General features: G+C 38.9%; 1 protein-coding gene across 4 annotated transcripts; it reads left to right on the forward strand.

Moving 5' to 3' along the window:
- Positions 1-14,721: 14,721 nt before the first annotated feature.
- Positions 14,722-21,931, forward strand: LOC130743961 (CLP protease regulatory subunit CLPX1, mitochondrial-like). Of its 4 annotated transcripts, none has more exons than XM_057596170.1 (15): positions 14,722-15,577; positions 15,669-15,736; positions 15,902-16,011; positions 16,351-16,434; positions 17,560-17,606; positions 18,159-18,233; positions 18,320-18,397; positions 18,583-18,639; positions 18,971-19,041; positions 19,136-19,235; positions 19,333-19,437; positions 20,358-20,420; positions 20,728-20,850; positions 21,287-21,439; positions 21,520-21,931. In XM_057596170.1, exons 1-15 carry the CDS (start codon positions 15,104-15,106, stop codon positions 21,586-21,588), a joined length of 1,677 nt encoding a protein of 558 aa, XP_057452153.1. In that variant the 5' UTR covers positions 14,722-15,103; the 3' UTR covers positions 21,589-21,931. The 4 variants fall into 4 exon arrangements, with proteins under 4 accessions (XP_057452153.1, XP_057452156.1, XP_057452160.1 ...); XM_057596173.1 differs by having other exon boundaries at positions 15,440-15,577; positions 15,669-15,740; XM_057596177.1 differs by having other exon boundaries at positions 15,440-15,577; positions 15,910-16,011.
- Positions 21,932-24,293: the final 2,362 nt, after the last annotated feature.

A 24,293-nucleotide genomic window follows, 5' to 3' on the forward strand; every position in this document is an offset into this window, starting at 1 on the left:
TATTCATACATAATTTTCAACTCCCAAGGTCAATCTTAACCCTAGGATGCATCACCGAAATCCATAACAAAGTTACATTCACTCTTAGACTCTAAGCAACTTGTCAAATATGACAACCTCAAGTATTCATCTTAATACTAACACTTTCCTTTTTGTAACTTGATCACCATCTCGTCAATCAACTTCTTAATCTCTCAATCAAATTCTGACAAACTTCGAGTCCTACACAATTAAGACAAGAATTCATAGACTTAAAACCTAAACCTTCACCAAGTTTGGACCTCTAATGTCCTTTAATTCTTCAATACTTCTTAAATGAATATCCATTTCTTAAAACTATAACTCCTTCGCAAGAGAACTAATACTTAACGCGAACTTTTCCTTCCAATTTCGACTAATCTTCGATCCAATCAAGTTAATCTTACCAACCCTTCCATCAAATTCCATAGCCAGCTGTGATTCCGAATATCATCCCTCAATATTAAGTTGATCAGGCCTAATAATCGAAGGTGGAAATTTAGAAAAACCCACTGGAACAGTCAATGAGTAACTATCATCCAGTAGTCACAAATATCCTGATATTAAATCCTCAACAATTCCGCTACGGAACTGCACACTCTCAACATAATACGTATGCTACCCATAAAGAATCTCTCTGAGATTCGTTCTTCAGCTTCTCGCTCCTTTTAAATGCATCGGTGCAAGACCATTTTCTAGGCTTAGCGTGTTATTCTAAACCTTGTGTAACTTCTATAGTTAAAACACGAGCAATAGTCAAATAAAGTCCTAATAGGAATAATAGCTATAAAGTCAAAGCTCGACAGTAAAAGCAAGTTTAGGTGTGTTGCACACACTACTAGAGTAATGAAGGGTATACTATACTAGAAATCAAAAGGAATATTTAGAAGGTTACCATCGTTCTTGCGCTCACCCCCAGCTAACCCTTCAGCTCCTTCACCGTTCATGATGTAAACTCTTCCTCTAACGGCAGAGCGCTTTCCCCTTGCAGTGTTGACATATGGCTCAACCTTGGGTGTCTTGCAGTTGTTGGCCAGATGTCCTCGTAGGTCACACTTGAAACACCTCGGCTTCCCCTTCGGGCATTTTGTGGGTAGTGCCCAATCTCCCCACATTTGAAACATGTTATCTCATGGCTCCCAACTTGGCTCCGTACTCCTCCGTAGCAGCAATCGTAGGCCTGTACGGTCCTGGGTAAACCCTTCCCCCGTTGGACGCTGATAAGGCTTCTTCATCTGAAACTTTCATTTTCCGCGGTTGTCTTGGGAGCTCAACCTCATCGGCCCCCAGTTCCTACTCTGCTCATCCTCTTATTCTTCATTAGCTCCACATTTGTGGCCTTCTCAACCAAAGCTTGAAATCGCACAATCCCTAGCGGCCTCACTGAGTCTTCGATGTCTGCTCTCAGCCCATTCACAAATCTCTTACACATGTAGTGCTCGTCGACACAGTTGTTGAAGAACTGAAAGTGCTTGGACAGGGACTCCAACTTGGAAGCATATTCCGGTATGGACATTCTCCCTTGACGGAGAGTCAGAAATTGTGCCTCCTGCTCGTCCTGTGCGCTAGTTGGAAAGTACTTCCCCAGAAATGCAGCACGGAAAGAGTTCCAGTTCACCTCTTCATTGTTAGCTTCCATAATCCCTCTAGTGCCTCTCCACCAGTACTCAGCATCGCCCAGCAGCAGATAAGTTGCCAGGCCCACCTTGGCCCCTTCAGCAGTCCGCAACACCTCAAAAATCTTCTCTATCTCTTGGATCCAGAGATCCGCCTCGTCTGGGTCAGTCCCACCCGTGAACTTGGGTGGATTCTGTCTTCTGAAATAATTCAATCCCCTGTTCTGGTCCAGGGCTCTTCTCTCTGACGCAGGTGTAGCTCGCATGCATCCTCAGCAGCACGCCTTTGTGCATTATCATTTGTTTGTACAATCATCGCTTGGACCAAAGTGGCCACCATCTCAACAAGTTGGTTCGTGTTCACCATGTTCTGTATTCGTTTAGCAAACAGTTAGTACCAATCATAAGATAGTATTATGAATAGCTATACAATATGATCAGGTAACAACTTCAATCAATTAAAGCGGAAATCGCTTGGCAGACAATCAAGGTTTTACTCTTTGCAGAGTTCACACAACTTAGCACAGAAGACCTATTCTCCAAAGATCCCGAAGACTCGACAAGCTCTGATACCACAATGTACATCCCGATTTCCCGGTGTCACTTGGTAACAAAAAAATAAACAAAGCAGGAAAAGAGGTATTTTTTTTTCTTTTTAGAATAAAGACGCAACCAAAATGCGATAACATAAACTAATACAATACTATTACAGCCCTGCTGTAACAAAAGTGTCACAAGTTTGACAAGCGACAAAAAGTGAGCACGAGGCAAAAGAGTACAAGTCCATAAATCAAGTGAGAAGTTTATAAGTACAGTCCTCCAAAACATGAGAGAATCAGCTCAAAACAGCATCTTCCAAACTTCCTAATGTCCGACTACTCTCTGTGATTCCTCATGGAAGAGCACCACACAAAAGTAATGCGTCGGGGACCTACCCTGCCCCAATATAGACATGACTAGTCAGAGCTATGACACTAACACCCCAACCTTAGTAAGCTCTAAACACCCATACCCTATACTTCCATCCTCGACGCTCATCTGGTCATGCATTCCAGTTCCCGATCCTCGTCGAAACTTCAGTAATGGTCATTAGCTCCTGGTCTCCCCGAGTGACGAATCATTACGAACCAGCTGTCGAACGTCTGGCAGCAGGCCGACCGCCAAACACAGACATACAAACAAAGCCAAGGCGCTAGGGTCAACTTACAATATACAATAGATATACAACCACATTTGAAGAATAAGGGGGTATATATATATATTATATATATATGTTGTATTATACGTATAAGTTCTGTGTTGCCTACCCTAAGGTATATACATAGCATGTTATCAAACCCCTAATAATAATCTGATCATCAACATCTAACACATGTAATTAAAGGGCATGACCATGTCATGCAATGTCAATCATAATAAGATGCATGGTGTGCCAATGCAGAATATGCTGACACAAATCCGAATAACGTCACTCTGCTTGGCGACGGGACAAACCAACGGTATTGCCACTTAAAGGCTGGGAACCTCGAGACGGTCGTAACACTAGCCTCGTGTTTAACCATTTCTGCTCGGGTGTCGCTTATCACATTTGGCTATAGTCAAGACGGTACAAACTCTACATGGTTTGACCATTTCTGCTTGCTATGCCGAACATCAACAGGGACGATACAAACTCTACAACAGATGATCGTCACTTCCTGTTGTGCCACGTATAGTCAGGACCGATTCAACTCTACACTACTGATCGTTGCTTCCTGCATATACCGAAGTACTCCGCTTGGCACTTCATCGCGAGTATGCATGAGTGCAATATGATTAGCAAAACAACGATTCGTCCTCACAGGTAAAAATTGGTTCATTGACCAAGGCTTCTACAATGAGAAACCTAGGCTATAGTCAAGTCGGTTGTGACCTTATAGGTTTAACCATCTTGCTTGCTATGCCAGACATCAACAGGAACGATACAACTCTACGCGGCTGACCGTCACTTCCTGTTGTGCCAGGTATAGTCAAGGATGATGCAACTCTACACGGTGACCGTCAAATCCTGCTACACCAAGAGTACTCTACTAAGTACCTCACTAACGCCCAGACCCTTGGCGAAGCCCGTTTACAAATTATTTTCCATAATATGAGTTCCCTTAAAAATAGTTCTCTCATTAGGTAAAAGGTTTCATCGTAAGTTAGTGCATTATATTGTTAATTCCAAAATCCAATTCTCATTTTCCAAAACCTTTCAAATAACGTTCCTAAAACTAGGATCACCGACCCATTCCCGTTTTCCAAACTCAATTTCATTCCTAAGTCTTTTCCATCAAATTGTCGTCATTAATTAAAAGCGTTATATTCTTAATAAATATATTATAAATTTATTTATATAAAACAGATTATGATTATTTTCGGTCCAAAACTCTATGAATTCAAAGTTCTCATTATCCCAAAAAGAAACCCCGAGAAGATCTCGATTCCCTAAAGCAATAAAGGTTCGAACCTTGGTTCGACCTAACAAACATTCCCAAACAAACCCGTCATTGTCATGACGAAGGTAAGTGTATTCTACACTCCGGAAGTCATATCAAATGCACGAATATAATCAACACAATTTAATCATAAACGCAAATGCATCAAGCTCTATAGAGCGATGAATCAATAATGCAGTGCTGTAAACATAACCCTGTCCTATCCATTAGAAAGTGATAAGACAGAAACCAGTAAACGGCCGAAGCCTCTCAGAAAACGGAGACACACGTCTCATATAAGTTCACTCGGCCGAAGTCTCCGGAAAACATTTCCCAGTTCAAAGCGATAAACAATATCCAAGCAATATTTAACATCAAGCAATATTCAAGTCGAAGTTATCGACGCCTACAATACAAATAGCTAGTAAGTAAGTTGCCCTAACCTCAAGTTGTTCCAGTCTCGCGGTGCAGGTCTCGCTCACAAGCTTGTTCAGTCAACCCCAAAGTTTCCACAATTGAACCTTTGAGCAAACAAAGCAATAATGAATCAAAACAAGTCGATACAGTCGAAACAATCCTAACTAATGTTCGACAACGCTCACGAAGTATCAGAGTACAACATTCTAACGCGAATGTAATAGTTTCCCCGAATGGGTAAGTTTTGACTCGTGAAACCAAACATAAATTCAAATATTTACCTTTGCTCACTATAATGTGCATAACTCGAGCTACAGAACTCGGAATGACACGAAACCAAAGCCGCAATTTCGGCGACTTGAAGGGCTACAGTAAGCATAAGGCCAACCTTGCCCAGATTTGAGTTTCCTCACTGGCCTAACACAAATAGGTCTCGACCACTATCCAATTTAGCGTTTCGGCGCTTTTTCTTCGATCTAATTTAATTCTTAGGTAGTTTTAGGGTATAACTAGGGTAAGGAAACTGTCAGAAAAATTTTAGAACAAGTGGGTCGATATACAACTAGTCAGGGGCACTGTGGTCCAAAATTAAAGCTCAAAAACTTAAAGTTGAATTTTTGAAAAAAAAAAAATTGATGGGGTCGTTCACAACGACATTTATAGCAACTAATCCTAAGGGCGCAAAGTCGGATTGTGGCTTTTTAATCAAAAAGTTTCAATATGTGAGTAAATGAGTTTTTATACCGTTTTTCAGATCTACGGCGACTCGATCGAAATCGGTGCGCGTCGACGAGAGATTTAGCTTGTTGGGTAGTAGTTGAAGGTAGTTCAAAAGAAAAATCGGGAAAATCGGACAATTTTGGAAAAAGCTCGAAACTAGGAGCTCAGAAAGAGATAAAGAAACACGATATAAAAGATGATCAGAGGTAAGAATAAGCAAGAGTACCTCGATGTTGCGAAATAGCAACGAACAGCACGAAGATCGGTCAAGAAACGGTGAAGATCTCTCCTCTCCCTCTCCTCCTCAAGCTCGCGGCCACACATGGAAAATGACAAGTTTTTTTTTTTTTCTATTTATGGGAGAGTGAAATTGCGGGAAAATGAATATTTCACGATTCCGATTTTTTGCAGTACGTTCATCTGCGAATTCTAAGCGAGATTCTGGCGACAGAATTCCAGAACTCAAAACAAGTCTCTTGAATTTGAAGAAAACGATCCAAAAGCGGTGTGAGTTAAAATACTCCGAAAAACTACTTTTTGCTGTGAAAGTCGGATGACAAAACTTCCTTCTGAAGAAAGGTTTGAAATGACGAAAGAAATCTGGTTACGCGGATGGAAACTTCGTTAGAAGCTCCGAATGGAAAAAGTCTTCATTCAGGGCTTAAATTCAAAGTCATGGGAGAACAGAATTTAGCGTCGTCGAACTTCCGAGAAGTGAAACCTATCGTGCGTACAGTCTTGAGTTCTGAAATGAAACAGTGGTCGAGGTAAAAATAAAGAGAACTTCTTATTTTTCCAAGGATTTTGAATTTGGAATAAACAATGTTTTAAGAGCGGAAATAGCCGTTTTTGGACACTCTCGACCTTAGTTGGGTGTGGAAATGGCTCGTGCTAACTCTTATACTGAACACAGTACTATCCTCAAGCAATTTCCTGAACGTTATTCTTCGTCAAGTCGTCCAAAACAACATTATCCTTTACAAGGTCAATTTGCGGTTAAACCGGTTCTACTCTTTGGTTGGAAAAATAATTAAAATAATTATTTAAATCCAAGTCTGAAATTTGGGTCTTACAATACTACCCTCCAAGAAGAAAGTTTCGTCCTCGAAACTTAGGGTTATGCGAAGAGTCCTGAATACTGTTCCTTGATCTTCTCTTCTAACTCTCATGTAGTATTGCTCGTGTCATTGTTCCTCATAACCTTCACTTAAGCAATCTGCTTTCCCCTTGACTATTTCACTCTTCTATTCCCACTACTAACTGGCGGCGTCTCAAAAGACAAAACATCATTCAACTCAATGTTGTCTGGCTCGATCAATTGCGTCGAGTCTTTGTTTGAAATAATACTAGTTGGCACTCCGTGCAGTCGCACAATCTTAACCACTTGCTTCTTTACTTTCGGTCGTCCGAAATTCTTCTTAAACTCGGTACATCTTTGTCATTTCAAAGTGAATGCTCAACTTGTCCTCGTGATCTTCATCCACAATCCAAAACTCGACTTGATCATTCGATAACTCTTAGATGAACTATCCCCTTGGAAAGTGCTAGTCTATTAACACCTCCAACTGCGCAACTATCCTCACGAAAACCAAGAAATCAAACTCCTTCTCAGACACTATTCGAATTTAAACTCGATTTAAGTCCTCATTTCTTTACCTTCACAAAACTTATTCCCTTTAACATCAACTTATCAACAACTTATAAGCTAATCTTCATCTTAATATCTAACAATATATTATTATCATCTCCTTTCCCAAAACTTTCTTCACTCAACCCATAAAATCAACTTTCACTTATTCACTAACCACTTTACACTTACCTAAAATCCCTAACACTTCGCATAAATCGAGACTTATCCTCTAGAAGATCAAATCATAACTATACCTCAAGGGTCTTAACTAGTCATCTTATCATCCGATCGTTCAACTTCCTGAGGTTTAACTACTATCGTAACTGCTATCACCACTAAATCTCTTATTCATACATAATTTTCAACTCCCAAGGTCAATCTTAACCCTAGGATGCATCACCGAAATCCATAACAAAGTTACATTCACTCTTAGACTCTAAGCAACTTGTCCAAATATGACAACCTCAAGTATTCATCTTAATACTAACACTTTCCTTTTTGTAACTTGATCACCATCTCGTCAATCAACTTCTTAATCTCTCAATCAAATTCTGACAAACTTCGAGTCCTACACAATTAAGACAAGAATTCATAGACTTAAAACCTAAACCTTCACCAAGTTTGGACCTCTAATGTCCTTTAATTCTTCAATACTTCTTAAATGAATATCCATTTCTTAAAACTATAACTCCTTCGCAAGAGAACTAATACTTAACGCGAACTTTTCCTTCCAATTTCGACTAATCTTCGATCCAATCAAGTTAATCTTACCAACCCTTCCATCAAATTCCATAGCCAGCTGTGATTCCGAATATCATCCCCTCAATATTAAGTTGATCAGGCCTAATACATCGAAGGTGGAAATTTAGAAAAACCCACTGGAACAGTCAATGAGTAACTATCATCCAGTAGTCACAAATATCCTGATATTAAATCCTCCACAATTCCGCTACGGAACTGCACACTCTCAACATAATACGTATGCTACCCATAAAGAATCTCTCTGAGATTCGTTCTTCAGCTTCTCGCTCCCTTTTAAATGCATCGGTGCAAGACCATTTTCTAGGCTTAGCGTGTTATTCTAAACCTTGTGTAACTTCTATAGTTAAAACACGAGCAATAGTCAAATAAAGTCCTAATAGGAATAATAGCTATAAAGTCAAAGCTCGACAGTAAAAGCAAGTTTAGGTGTGTTGCACACACTACTAGAGTAATGAAGGGTATACTATACTAGAAATCAAAAGGAATATTTAGAAGGTTACCATCGTTCTTGCGCTCACCCCCAGCTAACCCTTCAGCTCCTTCACCGTTCATGATGTAAACTCTTCCTCTAACGGCAGAGCGCTTTCCCCTTGCAGTGTTGACATATGGCTCAACCTTGGGTGTCTTGCAGTTGTTGGCCAGATGTCCTCGTAGGTCACACTTGAAACACCTCGGCTTCCCCTTCGGGCATTTTGTGGAGTAGTGCCCAATCTCCCCACATTTGAAACATGTTATCTCATGGCTCCCAACTTGGCTCCGTACTCCTCCCGTAGCAGCAATCGTAGGCCTGTACGGTCCTGGGGTAAACCCTTCCCCCGTTGGACGCTGATAAGGCTTCTTCATCTGAAACTTTCATTTTCCGCGGTTGTCTTGGGAGCTCAACCTCATCGGCCCCCCAGTTCCTACTCTGCTCATCCTCTTATTCTTCATTAGCTCCACATTTGTGGCCTTCTCAACCAAAGCTTGAAATCGCACAATCCCTAGCGGCCTCACTGAGTCTTCGATGTCTGCTCTCAGCCCATTCACAAATCTCTTACACATGTAGTGCTCGTCGACACAGTTGTTGAAGAACTGAAAGTGCTTGGACAGGGACTCCAACTTGGAAGCATATTCCGGTATGGACATTCTCCCTTGACGGAGAGTCAGAAATTGTGCCTCCTGCTCGTCCTGTGCGCTAGTTGGAAAGTACTTCCCCAGAAATGCAGCACGGAAAGAGTTCCAGTTCACCTCTTCATTGTTAGCTTCCATAATCCCTCTAGTGCCTCTCCACCAGTACTCAGCATCGCCCAGCAGCAGATAAGTTGCCAGGCCCACCTTGGCCCCTTCAGCAGTCCGCAACACCTCAAAAATCTTCTCTATCTCTTGGATCCAGAGATCCGCCTCGTCTGGGTCAGTCCCACCCGTGAACTTGGGTGGATTCTGTCTTCTGAAATAATTCAATCCCCTGTTCTGGTCCAGGGCTCTTCTCTCTGACGCAGGTGTAGCTCGCATGCATCCTCAGCAGCACGCCTTTGTGCATTATCATTTGTTTGTACAATCATCGCTTGGACCAAAGTGGCCACCATCTCAACAAGTTGGTTCGTGTTCACCATGTTCTGTATTCGTTTAGCAAACAGTTAGTACCAATCATAAGATAGTATTATGAATAGCTATACAATATGATCAGGTAACAACTTCAATCAATTAAAGCGGAAATCGCTTGGCAGACAATCAAGGTTTTACTCTTTGCAGAGTTACACAACTTAGCACAGAAGACCTATTCTCCAAAGACTCCCGAAAGACTCGACAAGCTCTGATACCACAATGTAACATCCCGATTTCCAGGTGTCACTTGGTAACAAAAAAATAAAACAAAGCAGAAAAGCAGGTATTTTTTTTTCTTTTTAGAATAAAGACGCAACCAAAAATGCGATAAACATAAACTAATATACAATACTATTACAGCCCTGCTGTAACCAAAAGTGTCACAAGTATTGACAAGCGACAAAAAGTGAGCACGAAGGCAAAAGAGTACAAGTCCATAAATCAAGTGAGAAGTTTATAAGTACAGTCCTCCAAAACATGAGAGAATCAGCTCAAAACAGCATCTTCCAGACTTCCTAATGTCCGACTACTCTCTGTGATCCTCATGGAAGAGCACCACACAAAAAGTAATGCGTCGGGGACCTACCCTGCCCCAAATATAGACATGACTAGTCAGAGCTATGACACTAACACCCAACCTTAGTAAGCTATAAACACCCATACCCTATACTTCCATCCTCGACGCTCATCTGGTCATGCATTCAGTCCCGATCCTCGTCGAAACTTCAGTAATGGTCATTACGCTCCTGGTCCTCCCCGAGTGACGAATCATTACGAACCAGCTGTCGAACGTCTGGCAGCAGGCCGACCGCCCAAACACAGACATACAAACAAAGCCAAGGCGCTAGGGTCAACTTACAATATACAATAGATATACAACCAACATTTGAAGAATAAGGGGGTATATATATATATATATGTTGTATATATACGTATAAGTTCTGTGTTGCCTACCCTAAGGTATATACATAGCATGTTATCAAACCCCTAATAATAATCTGATCATCAACATCTAAACACATGTAATTAAAGGGCATGACATGTCATGCAATGTCAATCATAATAAGATGCATGGTGTGCCAATGCAGAATATGCTGACACAAATCCGAATAACGTCACTCTGCTTGGCGACGGGACAAACCAACGGTATTGCCACTTAAAGGCTGGGAACCTCGAGACGGTCGTAACACTAGCCTCGTGTTTAACCATTTCTGCTCGGGTGTCGCTTATCACATTTGGCTATAGTCAAGACGGTACAAACTTTACATGGTTTGACCATTTCTGCTTGCTATGCCGAACATCAACAGGGACGATACAACTCTACACAGATGATCGTCACTTCCTGTTGTGCCACGTATAGTCAGGACCGATTCAACTCTACACTACTGATCGTTGCTTCCTGCTATACCGAAGTACTCCGCTTGGCACTTCATCGCGAGTATGCATGAGTGCAATATGATTAGCAAAACAACGATTCGTCCTCACAGGTAAAAATTGGTTCATTGACCAAAGGCTTCTACAATGAGAAACCTAGGCTATAGTCAAGTCGGTTGTGACCTTATAGGTTTAACCATCTTGCTTGCTATGCCAGACATCAACAGGAACGATACAACTCTACGCGGCTGACCGTCACTTCCTGTTGTGCCAGGTATAGTCAAGGATGATGCAACTCTACACGGTTGACCGTCAAATCCTGCTACACCAAGAGTACTCTACTAAGTACCTCACTAACGCCCAGACCCTTGGCGAAGCCCGTTTACAAATTATTTTCCATAATATGAGTTCCCTTAAAAATAGTTCTCTCATTAGGTAAAAGGTTTCATCGTAAGTTAGTGCATTATATTGTTAATTCCAAAATCCAATTCTCATTTTCCAAAACCTTTCAAATAACGTTCCTAAAACTAGGATCACCGACCCATTCCCGTTTTCCAAACTCAATTTCATTCCTAAGTCTTTTCCATCAAATTGTCGTCATTAATTAAAAGCGTTATATTCTTAATAAATATATTATAAATTTATTTATATAAAACAGATTATGATTATTTTCGGTCCAAAACTCTATGAATTCAAAGTTCTCATTATCCCAAAAAGAAACCCCGAGAAGATCTCGATTCCCTAAAGCAATAAAGGTTCGAACCTTGGTTCGACCTAACAAACATTCCCAAAACAAACCCGTCATTGTCATGACGAAGGTAAGTGTATTCTACACTCCGGAAGTCATATCAAATGCACGAATATAATCAACACAATTTAATCATAAACGCAAATGCATCAAGCTCTATAGAGCGATGAATCAATAATGCAGTGCTGTAAACATAACCCTGTCCTATCCATTAGAAAGTGATAAGACAGAAACCAGTAAACGGCCGAAGCCTCTCAGAAAACGGAGACACACGTCTCATATAAGTTCACTCGGCCGAAGTCTCCGGAAAACATTTCCCAGTTCAAAGCGATATCAATATCCAAGCAATATTTAACATCAAGCAATATTCAAGTCGAAGTTATCGACGCCTACAATACAAATAGCTAGTAAGTAAGTTGCCCTAACCTCAAGTTGTTCCAGTCTCGCGGTACAGGTCTCGCTCACAAGCTTGTTCAGTCAACCCCAAAGTTTCCACAATTGAACCTTTGAGCAAACAAAGCAATAATGAATCAAAACAAGTCGATACAGTCGAAACAATCCTAACTAATGTTCGACAACGCTCACGAAGTATCAGAGTACAACATTCTAACGCGAATGTAATAGTTTCCCCGAATGGGTAAGTTTTGACTCGTGAAACCAAACATAAATTCAAATATTTACCTTTGCTCACTATAATGTGCATAACTCGAGCTACAGAACTCGGAATGACACGAAACCAAAGCCGCAATTTCGGCGACTTGAAGGGCTACAGTAAGCATAAGGCCAACCTTGCCCAGATTTGAGTTTCCTCACTGGCCTAACACAAATAGGTCTCGACCACTATCCAATTTAGCGTTTCGGCGCTTTTTCTTCGATCTAATTTAATTCTTAGGTAGTTTTAGGGTATAACTAGGGTAAGGAAACTGTCAGAAAAATTTTAGAACAAGTGGGTCGATATACAACTAGTCAGGGGCACTGTGGTCCAAAATTAAAGCTCAAAAACTTAAAGTTGAATTTTTGAAAAAAAAATTTGATGGGGTCGTTCACAACGACATTTATAGCAACTAATCCTAAGGGCGCAAAGTCGGATTGTGGCTTTTTAATCAAAAAGTTTCAATATGTGAGTAAATGAGTTTTTATACCGTTTTTCAGATCTACGGCGACTCGATCGAAATCGGTGCGCGTCGACGAGAGATTTAGCTTGTTGGGTAGTAGTTGAAGGTAGTTCAAAAGAAAAATCGGGAAAATCGGACAATTTTGGAAAAAGCTCGAAACTAGGAGCTTAGAAAGAGATAAAGAAACACGATATAAAAGATGATCAGAGGTAAGAATAAGCAAGAGTACCTCGATGTCGCGAAATAGCAACGAACAGTACGAAGATCGGTCAAGAAACGGCGAAGATCTCTCCTCTCCCTCTCCTCCTCAAGCTCGCGACCACACTCATGGAAAATGACAAGTTTTTTTTGTTTTTGTTTTTCTATTTATAGGAGAGAGAAATCGCGGGAAAATGAATATTTCACGATTCCGATTTTTTGCAGTACGTTCATCTGTGAATTCTAAGCGAGATTCTGGCGACAGAATTCCAGAACTCAAAACAAGTCTCTTGAATTTGAAGAAAACGATCCAAAAGCGGTGTGAGTTAAAATACTCCGAAAAACTACTTTTTGCTGTGAAAGTCAGATGACAAAACTTCCTTCTGAAGAAAGGTTTGAAATGACGAAAGAAATCTGGTAACGCGGATGGAAACTTCGTTAGAAGCTCCGAATGGAAAAAGTCTTCATTCAGGGCTTAAATTCAAAGTCATGGGAGAATAGAATTTAGCGTCGTCGGACTTCCGAGAAGTGAAACCTATCGTGCGTACAGTCTAGAGTTCTGAAATGAAACGCTGGTCGAGGAAAAAATAAAGAGAACTTCTTATTTTTTCAAGGATTTTGAATTTAGATTAAACAGTGCTTTACGAGCGGAAATAACCTTTTTCGGACACTCTCGACCTTAGTCGGGTGTGGAAATGGTTCGTGCTAACTCTTATACTGAACACAGTACTATCCTCAAGCAATTTCCTGAACGTTATTCTTCATCAAGTCGTCCAAAACAACATTATCCTTTACAAGGTTATTTTGCGGTTAAACCGGTTCTACTCTTGAGTTGGAAAAATAATTAAAATAATTATTTAAATCCAAGTCCGAAATTTGGGTCTTCCAAAAAAACTCGATGCACTCCCTATCTTATATAGGCTTCAAAAATGTTTAGAATATAATGAATTTATGGAGGAGAAATCAGTCGTAAAGGACACACATGAGGAAAAATTCAGAATGCGTAAGCTGTACGTATCATAGCATAGTGTAAAGGTGTCAAAAGCTGGTAGGTAATAGGCTTGGATTATAATTTTTCCTTGAGTAACATGAAGACACGTGGTCTTTCATTATGTAAATTTCTTCCACGTAAATTTTCTAGGGAAGAAGTTACACAGGTTTACAAAGTTTTGCAATGAAGGTAACAATTCTCAATTCTGATATGGAATTTAAGTGTTAGTTTTAGTCTTGATAGTGTAGGATTTAACTCATAGAGCTATAGAAAAATTAGAGGGAAGAAGAATTATTATCCTAAAAATCATGAGGGACTCTATGATATAATTTAAGATTATTTTGAGTAAGTTTAAGTGATCCAGGAACAAAGTGTTAACAAAATATTATTATATATTATATATTATATATTATATATATACATGTGTTCCTACACATTCTGGTCACTTCTTCTATATATATATTTTGTTTCTTTTCTCTAAGTCACGTAAGTGACTACTTCTTCAACTCATCATTTCTTCTTTTTTTTTTTTTTTAAATAATAACAATAATAATACAATTATTTTTATATAAACATACAGGTCATACAAAGAACACATCAATTTAAGTTTAATAGCGCTTATCACCCTTAAGCCGATAAATAACTAGTTAATTAAATGCTTAATCTACTCGGATCTTACACAATGTGACCCAACCAGAAAAAAGAGATAAAAACATACTAGTTCACACTTCACACCTTAGACAAAAGAACTTCAATGCCCTTCATTAGCATAGAGGGAGTGCAGAGCATTTGTTTCGTTGAACCCAAATTTATCATGGAACACATTAATCTCCGTTTTGTTGTATTGCTTTAGAGGATGGATTCAATGAAATTTATATGAGAAGTTGATTTCATGCAACAAGAGGTTTTAATGGAAAAAATATATTTGTGTGGGTCGGAGATCAACCGGTGTGAGCTAACAAAAAAAATAGAGAAATAGAATCATATGAGTTCATACCATTGACAAACACATTATTGTTTCTTTGTCTACAGTGTGAACTCGTAATCTCTCTATTTCTAGTTTGTTATGTTACCAAGTTCTCTTAGAGTAGCTCAAGAGTTGAGTTGATCAACACACACTAATAAAAAAATGCCCTCAATTTGAATTTGATCATTTTCTTTGCCATCAATTTTCTTCCCTAAATCCAAACTTTGCATCACTTTTTTTTCTTCACGACATCAATTTCCTTTTAGTTGCAGTTTTTAGTGTGTTGGACAAGATTTGATTGTGAGGCGGTTAGGTTGGGTGGTGTCGTGGCGTTTTCATTTCAACAACAACTGAAAAAATCAAAACAAAACGGTGTCAGTTCAACACATTCATCAGAAGAAGATTCATAGATTCTTCAATGTCTTCTTCATCCACTGATTCTCCCTCTTCCATTCCCCTCTAATCATCCCATATTCTTCTCACTTCAATCCTCCACCTCCTTCCATGGCTGCCGCTGCGTTCCGATCCAACCCTCGAAGCTACAAGGAAACAGCGACCCTCGCACTCTCACAGCTCAGGTACTTCGCCTTCAACTGCACGCGTGCCGCTAACTCTCCACGCTCCTCCAACACCCCTTACCACTTCACCTCCTTCAAACCCCTCTCTCTCCGCGGCGATTTCATCCAAAAGGGTACCACCACCACCGCTACCCATTTTCCCAATCACACCGTTGTTGCCTCGTTTGGGGACCCGCCGGAAATTTGGTCCGGCGAGGGGATGGTTGTTCGGTCGGGAAATTCCAATTTCGACGGTTCTGGCGGTGGTGGAGGTGGTGGTGCGAGCTCCGGCGATTCCGGGGCGTCAAACTCGATGGAAGGGTGTTGGGGTGGGTCTAATCTGGGGGGTAATTTCCCAACGCCGAAGGAGATTTGTAAGGGGCTTGACAAGTTCGTGATTGGACAGGAGAGGGCCAAGAAGGTGTGACTTTTTTGTGATTGATGTTTTGTTGAACTCATTTGTGCTTTCATGTTAGAGAGAGATTCATGTTTGAATGAATTGCAATTTGCAGGTGCTTTCTGTGGCAGTTTATAATCACTACAAGAGAGTATTTCATGAAACTTCACTCAAGTCTAAGTGGTTGGTATATTACTTCAGCTTCTTTATGTTACTTCACCATTCTTTTCCTTTTTAATTCTTGTTAGGTGCTAGTGTTAAGTAACACTTGTCTTTGTCTCTGTTAATTCTGTTAATTGTATGTAGATGCTAGTACTATTCCCATGTTCTTAATATTTTGAATGTTAGGCCTGCAGGAGATTCAAGTGATAATGGTAATAGAGCTGAAGCTATTGATGATGATGATAGAGTTGAACTTGAGAAAAGCAATATCCTTCTAATGGGGCCAACAGGATCAGGTAAACCTTTTTTTTGCCTTTTCTTGCTGTTCAGGTCTTTTTTATGGTTCTGTACTGCCATTTTTTCGATGTCATACTGTCATAAGATGTTAATGTATCATTTTGACTCAACAAGCTAGTTCCAGTTAGTCAGACTGATGTATTGAAGTTTTGTGTAAGCTTTGGCTCAGAACTCTACTGTGAAATCATATTTTTTGTTAAATTAATGGGGAGAGTGGAGACAATCAAGTTTGGGACATTTCCTCTCTCCATCTTCATTTCTTTGCAAATATCATCAATATCTTGTTTCTCCTGGTTACTAGTTTAACTTGTTTTTCTTTGATGCTGTTTCAAGGACAGGGAAGACGTTACTTGCCAAAACCTTGGCTCGGTTTGTAAATGTCCCCTTTGTTATTGCAGATGCAACTACACTCACTCAGGCAAGTTAGTGGGCTTTATTTTTGTCCTCTGATTTTTTATTGGTTAAAAAAAAAAGATGATGAGGGTGGGAAGAGACAAGAGAGTAAAGATTTCTTTTTTGGTTGGTATTTATTTTTGGTGGTTTCTCTTTTTGAAAGACTTGTAGACTATAGGTTTGAATTTTTCAGAAAAAAAAAAGAGAAATGCACATATTGATGCCATCCTCTTATCTTATGTACTCAAACGGTGTAAATGATTTATGCAAATTCTAAACATTCATGATTTATGTACCCTCCTTGATGGACTTGTTTGCATACTAATTTCCCAGGTCAAGTGTCTGTCAAACCCACCCTTAATCCTAATTAAGTCATGAATATGAAAATATCACAGCTTTTTGAACTCTGCTTCTTCAACACATTTATCACCTCATCCTTCATTCCATCCATTAATGTGCCATGTATGAAATCCTTATCAGCATAACAGGGAGTGAGGTTGGAAGGAGATTGCACTGCTCATAATACACCATGGTTTTCTGCCTTTGCATCAATCCCTATAACTTCTCATGAATTTTCTGATGGTACTATGAGAAACCTCCCAAGCAATCCTTTGTAGGACTAATTTTTGCCAGGAATGCAGCAGGGCCATATTGATTCTAGGACTGGACATATATGGGTAGCCCAATATCGGATAGGCTCTGATACTATGTTGGAATTTGAGCTAGGGCTAACTCGGTAACAAATGCAAGCTTATGGGGTAAAGGATTGCCCAAGCCTTATAAGAACTGTTTTGGTGATATCTCTAGTCAATGTTAGATCTTAACATAATTGCCTGCCCCTTCTTCCCACCCTCCTTTCCATGTAGGCAAGGTTGTTACATCCCTTAACCCAAATCCCTCTTCTGCCTCTCCTCTTATTTTCCCACATGCGCTGAGGTCTAGTATGGGAGTGTCTAACAGATATATAAGAAATATTTCTTATCAAATTCGAAAAAGCCCTTATGGAAATTTTGTAATAAATTCCTTCCTTTTGTGATTAGAAGACTTTCATTTTATCTTTTTGCATTTAAAGCATTTTTATCTTAATCTTTGTTTTGCTGAAGCTATAAGTTTGTGTTGCTGGTCTAACCCCAACATCACCTTTCTGCAGGCAGGTTATGTTGGAGAAGATGTGGAGTCCATATTATACAAGCTCCTTCTGGTGAATACTCTGTAGAGTGATGACTATCGTATTTTAACATGTCATAGGAATCTGAGAATTCCTTAGACAGCTTGAACAAGGCCACTGATTCTGTATCCAATCTTTCAGGGATTTCTTTGTTATTTGAACAAAATGGAAACCTATAAAGAAAACTAAAATAAAACTTTCTGATCCATGAGAAGTGGCTTTCAGATATAATTTCATGCAGAACATAAACCAGGTTTCAAGTGTTTGTCCTGTGATTCAACCTTGGGAGAAAACATAGGGTTTCAATTCTTTTACATTTATTATTTGATATAGAAATATAATGCAGACTTGACTTATACTTATGAATGTCATTGCAAATTTTTCTTTGATAGTGGGATTTTTTTTCCAATGTACTTCAGTTTTACATTCAAAATATGGTTTTCTTCAGTCAGTTAATCATAAAAAACATTAGTGCTTCATCCATGAAGTGATGGGATGGTCTGCTGTTTGATGAAAGGAACATAAATTAGCAGACATAGCATCACAAACTGCAGTCTGAATCAACAGTGCATGAATTTCTTTCAGGCTGCAGATTATAATGTGGCAGCTGCGCAGCAAGGCATTGTTTACATTGATGAAGTTGACAAGATTACTAAAAAGGTTTCCCCTTGTTATGTCTTTTTTCCTTGAAATTCCAAATCCAATATCTTGTCCACTGTTTTCTATATCTACTCTTTACATTTCAGGCTGAAAGCCTTAATATCAGTAGAGATGTGTCTGGTGAAGGTGTTCAGCAGGCATTGCTCAAGATGCTGGAGGGAACGGTTAGTTCTTTTCATAATGATAACACTGAAAACAAGTGGATTTTTTATTTCGTGAAAACTACTTCTAAGTTCAAATATGATGTTGCAACTGCAAATTCAAAGAAAGTAAAAACAACCGGTTACTGCATTTCTGTATTTTTAGCAATTTATTGTATATTGATCTTGTAGCATTCTTTCCAATCAAGGTTGTTAATGTTCCTGAGAAGGGAGCCCGGAAGCATCCCAGAGGTGACAATATTCAGGTATATTATCATATTATGTAACATTAATCTTTGAGGCTTGAGCCTTACAGTTTCAGTTATTTAAATGTTTGTAGGGACTATCAGATACGTTTTATGGTACTGGTATATGGGTGCAATCACATTCTAGCATTTAATAAGTTTTGTTGTTTTGAACCTTTTATTGAATTATTTTGGTCCTTTTTTCCTCCTTTTCCCCCAGCTTGTTTATATGTTCTTGTATCTGTGCCCTCTGGGTTGGTTTAATTTCTTGTCTGGTATAGCATATAACTATCATCTGCAGGGACATCTGGCATTTTCATTATATTTATAACTGCTGTTCCATCTGTATCAGATTGACACAAAGAATATACTTTTCATTTGTGGAGGAGCCTTTGTTGACTTAGAGAAGACAATCTCAGACAGGTTGCCTAAATCCTGAAAAGTTTATGTTAGCAACGTTAATAATATGGCGTGTGGAGTGTTTCTATAACTAGTAACTCTTTTTACTCCCTTTCAGGCGTCAAGATTCTTCCATTGGATTCGGGGCACCTGTACGTGCAAAAATGAGGACTGGTGGTGTCACAGATTCTGCTATTGCGTCATCATTATTAGAAACTGTAAGTTTTACGTGACAAATCTTGTAAGGATGCTGGCTTTTATTTATCTTCTAGATTCAAGTTGGATTTTTACATCATTGAAATTCATTTTTGGCAGGTTGAAAGTAGTGATCTAATTGCGTATGGTTTAATACCTGAGTTTGTTGGGCGGTTTCCGATCCTTGTCAGTTTGTCAGCTTTAACTGAAAATCAACTCATTCAGGTAGGCTGTATACGAGGAACCATACAACTTGGTCACTCAAAAAAACTGTAGTTTTGATGTTTTTTTTATCATTTCACTGTGTTTACAACTGAATGATGTAGTGGATTAAGTATCTAGTGATTGATAGCAAAATTGAATGAGATAGTGAGAAAGTCAGAACTAGCATCTCATAAGACGTTTCTATAGATCTGGAATTGCTTTGATACTTTCCTCAGTCATTTATCCCTTCATTAGTCAGTTATAGTGTTCTGTTAATTGTATCTAGGCTTAATTGCAACTTTGGTCCCTGACGTTTACCAATTCCACGATTTTAGTCCCCTACCTAATTTAATTACATAGATGGTCCCCCTGACTTTGCTGGCAGTCTGCAACGTTGGTCCTACCGTTTGTTTGTTAATGGAGGAGGTTTACGTGGATGGTCACTTAGCTGATGTGGAAGTTGAATTGGAGAGAGAAAGAGACCAGCAACTGATTCAACCTTCTTCCTCGCCTCTAGGGACTCGTTCGTTCTTTATCTCTTCCCTTTTCGCTCAATCTCAAGCTTCGAAACATCTTCCTCACGGTGCTCTGTTTTTTAAGGAGGAAGAGGGTAGAAGATGTCTCACGTGCAACTCACGTGCTTCCCCCTCACTTCAGTCCTTCTTTCTCTCTCCAATTGGACATCCACGTAAGCCTCCTCCGTTAACAAATAAACGACTGGACCAACATTACAGACGAGCAGCAAAGTCAGGGACCATCCGTGTAATTAAATTAAGTGGGGGACTAAAATTATGGAATTGGTAAACGTCAGGGACTAAAGTTGCAATTAAGCCTTGTATCTAAAAGGGTTTTATTTGGAACTTAACTAGTCATTTTTCTTGCCACCTAATGCCAATCAAAATCAATGCTTTTATCTTTTTTATTCTTACTATGTTCCGTAGGTCCTCACAGAACCAAAGAATGCTCTTGGGAAGCAATACAAGAAGATGTTCCAAATCAATGGAGTAAGTTACAAGTCTCAACCATTTCCCTTGTCTGTTTTTCAGATAAATGTTTTCTCTCTAGTAGTTTAAGCTCAAGGCTGTAACAGCAGGCCTGATATTACATCTTGACTCAAAATTTTAAGCCATGGGGGTCTATGGTTCTTTCTATTGACGAACCTGTTTCTTGCTTTTTCATGCTAATTTTAAGGAATAGGGACTGAAAATATATGGAGTAAGGGAATTGATTGCTAATGCTAATTTATAATTTGAATCTTGGGATGGGAATGGCTGTTCTGACAACAATTTGAGATGAACTTTGTTTTTTCAGGTAAAGCTACATTTTACAGAAAGCGCTCTAAAATCTATTGCCAGAAAAGCAATATCTAAAAATACTGGTGCTCGGGGCTTACGATCAATATTAGAGAGTGTTTTGGTAGATGCCATGTATGAGGTATGCTATTTATTTTCTTTGGACAAATTATGTGTTCATTGTGATATGAGGAGTGGAGGTGTTGTGTTGCCTGCCTACTGGATCAGAAGGTGCATAACATAAAAAACAAATACATAATGGCAATGGACTACCCACCCATGTCCGTATTAACCTTTTTTATATTTTATTTATTTACTTGGGGGATTAGAGAATATAGAGTAGAGGACTTTGGAAACTTTATACAACTCCCTTCTAACCATGATTTGATCGTTAGGCGTAACAATGGTTTATTAAGAATATGCTTTTCAATAAGGTCACCCCTGTACTGTAGCCAATAATATGAAGCTGGTATATGTATTGCGGCTTCGTTGCCTCGGTTTATTAGGAATTTGGCTCATGGGTTCGTACTGCATCATGAAATGTATACTTATTATAGTTTCTTTCAAATATTGTGCAGATTCCTGATATCAGAACAGGCGACGATGTCATAGATGCTGTTGTTGTTGATGAAGAGGCCATTGGAAAAGATGGGTGCAGGGGAGGAGCTAAGATCCTTTATGGTAATGGTGCATTGGATCGTTATCTCTCTGAGCAGAAAAATGATTCAGAGGTATGTATAATTTGGGAGGACATAAATTTGGACTTTGCTTTATCAAATTTCCCCCTTATCATGCTTGTTTCTATGTACAGACCATGGAGGCATCTGGCGGAGATCATGAATCAGAGACAGAACTTCCTTCCATTGTTGCTAGCATGTAACCCGATGCTGATATTTATTGTAATTATCTCTGTACATAACTAGTTGTTGATACATTTTGTTGAATAATATAGGTTATATTCAGATTGCCCCATGTCGTTTGGTCCAAGTCAATGTGTTATTAAAAGTAGTTTCATCTCGCGCCTCCTTTGTTGAGATTCCTTAGCATAAATCATAGAGGTAATCTAAATGCTCCATACTCTCTAAGTGTGAAATGCGTGATTCATTCATGTAGTTTGGGGCAGCACTGATTCAACAAAAAAATGTATATTATGAGATGATTCTGGTTCATTCCTGGTTTTGTTCCAGACTTTTGTGATATAAAGTAATATATTGAACATGACAGCCCATAGGATCAATAAGAGATGATAATTGCAAGTTTTATTGAGCAACTGGTGTTCATTGGATTGACTCTAAATTGGGTAATTCAAATCAAACAAATCAACGCTTTGTATTTCATTCAGTAAGGTATACTCCATTGAGATTTGAAGAAATTCATATTTATTAGCTTTTCGGTAGAGTTAGGTCCAATCCAAATCCTAGTCCTAATATGGTATCAACACATATTCCAGATTCTTTTATAGGAGACCATACTAGAAACAGAGAAACTAGAGAGATCTATTAATTATGATGTCTGCTAGGGTTCTGACTTCTAAACTTTAAGGTGACGGTTGGGGAGCATGAGCTGCCTTTGACAGAGGAAGAAGACCAGATGGCCCGAAGTATAAAGACAGGAAGAGAACCATCTGGAGGTGGTTGCACAATTGTTCCATCAATGAATCCAAGTTTGTTTTTATCATTCAAAGCCATGGCCATCGCACCACGATGAGTAGTTTTCATCAGACAGAGGCTACGAAACCAATACAAGACCAGGATGATCATAAAGATGAAGAAAGTGCAAATTATTCACAGGATCCGCAAGGGATCAAGAAGATAAAAGCTCAAAATCACTAGCAAAAAGTGGATCCAAAAGAAAACTAGCAACGCAGTGCCATAAGCGAGTATAAAGGAATCGATGACGAAACAGAAGCAACGAAGAGAAGAAGAAAATGATGAATTAGAGATAGTGCGGAATTCAATTCTTCTGATACCATATCAAATGTTCACATGAATAAGAGAAAGGGAATACAGAAATGGAGAATTCCTTATTATCATTGTTGAAACTAAAACTGTTAGTTACAACTGTATATAACTATATATAGCTAAATAGTTAAGCTAAGCTATCATATTCAGTTATAACTTCCTAACTAAATGGGTTACAACTTCCTAACCGTTACTTGAGTTTTTTGTTCCGTAGCAATTCAATGCTTGAGTTTGTCTCTGGTGAATTTACCAAGCCATCTAAAACTTAACCCTAGTATAAAAAATAAGGGTTAATCATCGTATTGGTCGTTTGAGATGGGTCCCTCCCCATAAAATATTGTGCTTATGGTTCCCACGATTGCACCATGTATGTATCTAGTCCTCGGCGGAGGGCGGAGCTCAGGCGAGCTTGATGACTGACTTCCCGGAGCTGACGTGGACTGATGACTTGATTAATGAACCAATATGTGGATTTGTTTTATTAAAATACTGAATTAAAGTTTTTACAATTTAAACCCCACAAAATCCAATTAATTATAAATCCTACCCCAAATAAAACATAAACCCCTAATCAGAATCAAAACATAAAAATCCCTAATTCATACAACCAAACCTTCAAATCCTAATTCCCCCAAATCTTGTGAACCCTAAATCAGATAGTGGCAGGAACGAGATTTGATTTAGGGTTCACAAGATTTGGGGGAATTAGGGATTTGAAGGTTTGGTTGTATGAATTAGGGATTTTGATGTTTTGATTCTGATTAGGGGTTTATGTTTGATTTGGGGTAGGATTTATAATTAATTGGAATTTGTGGGGTTTAAATTGTAAAAACTTTAGTTCAGTTTTTTTAATTATAAAAAAAATTTCACATATTGGTTCATTAATCCAGTCATCAGTCCACGTCAGCTCTGGGAAGTTAGCCATCAAGCTCGCCGGAGCTCTGCCCTCCGGTGAAGACTAGACACAAACATGGACATGGTGCAATCATGGGGACCATAAACACAATATTTTTCGGGGAGCGGGGAGAGACCAATCTCAAACGACCTTACAAAGACAAGGACCAATTTGATGATTAACCCAAAAAATAAACACTTCTTCCTCACTTGGCATGGACCTTTCTTCCCAGCAATCCAGCCCATTATAGGTCAGCTACTTCTTCAATGTCATAATTTTACAAGTTTAAATAATTTTTTCTTTTACAAGAGAAAAACATTTAAATAAGAGTTTTGATTTCATTAATTCACACCAACTTTATTTTTCATTCTAATTCCACTTATTTTCTCTTTTTATGTATTCTCTATCCTTAACTATTTTATTCTCAGTTTATGGCACAACATATTTTTGGGTTTTCATCATTTCATACTAGTCCAACCGTGAGTCTTCCTTGTCAATATCTCAAATATTCTTTTCTATCAAAGCTACATTTAGCAAGGATATATTGATTTCAAAACTAGTTGCTTAATACATTTAGAGAAATGCATATGAAAATTCCATGAAAGAAAAAAATATGAAAATACATTTAAATGTAACAATTTTGATATCATTTCACATGTACCCACTTTCTCTTTCATATCATTTCACCAATTTTTTTTCTTTTTGTGTTCATTTCCTTTTCTCATAACA

The sequence above is a fragment of the Lotus japonicus genome, chromosome 1 (assembly GCF_012489685.1).
Source record: "Lotus japonicus ecotype B-129 chromosome 1, LjGifu_v1.2".
Classification (NCBI taxonomy): Eukaryota; Viridiplantae; Streptophyta; class Magnoliopsida; order Fabales; family Fabaceae; genus Lotus; species Lotus japonicus.

What these genes read in the sequence shown, in the direction of transcription:
- LOC130743961 (XM_057596170.1), top strand. Translation starts at nt 15,104, where the DNA reads ATGGCTGCCGCTGCGTTCCGATCCAACCCTCGAAGCTACAAGGAAACA. An exon ending in TTGACAAGATTACTAAAAAG is followed by an intron (nt 18,234 to 18,319) that starts GTTTCCCCTTGT and finishes TTTACATTTCAG; the next exon opens with GCTGAAAGCCTTAATATCAG. An exon ending in CTGAAAATCAACTCATTCAG is followed by an intron (nt 19,438 to 20,357) that starts GTAGGCTGTATA and finishes TATGTTCCGTAG; the next exon opens with GTCCTCACAGAACCAAAGAA.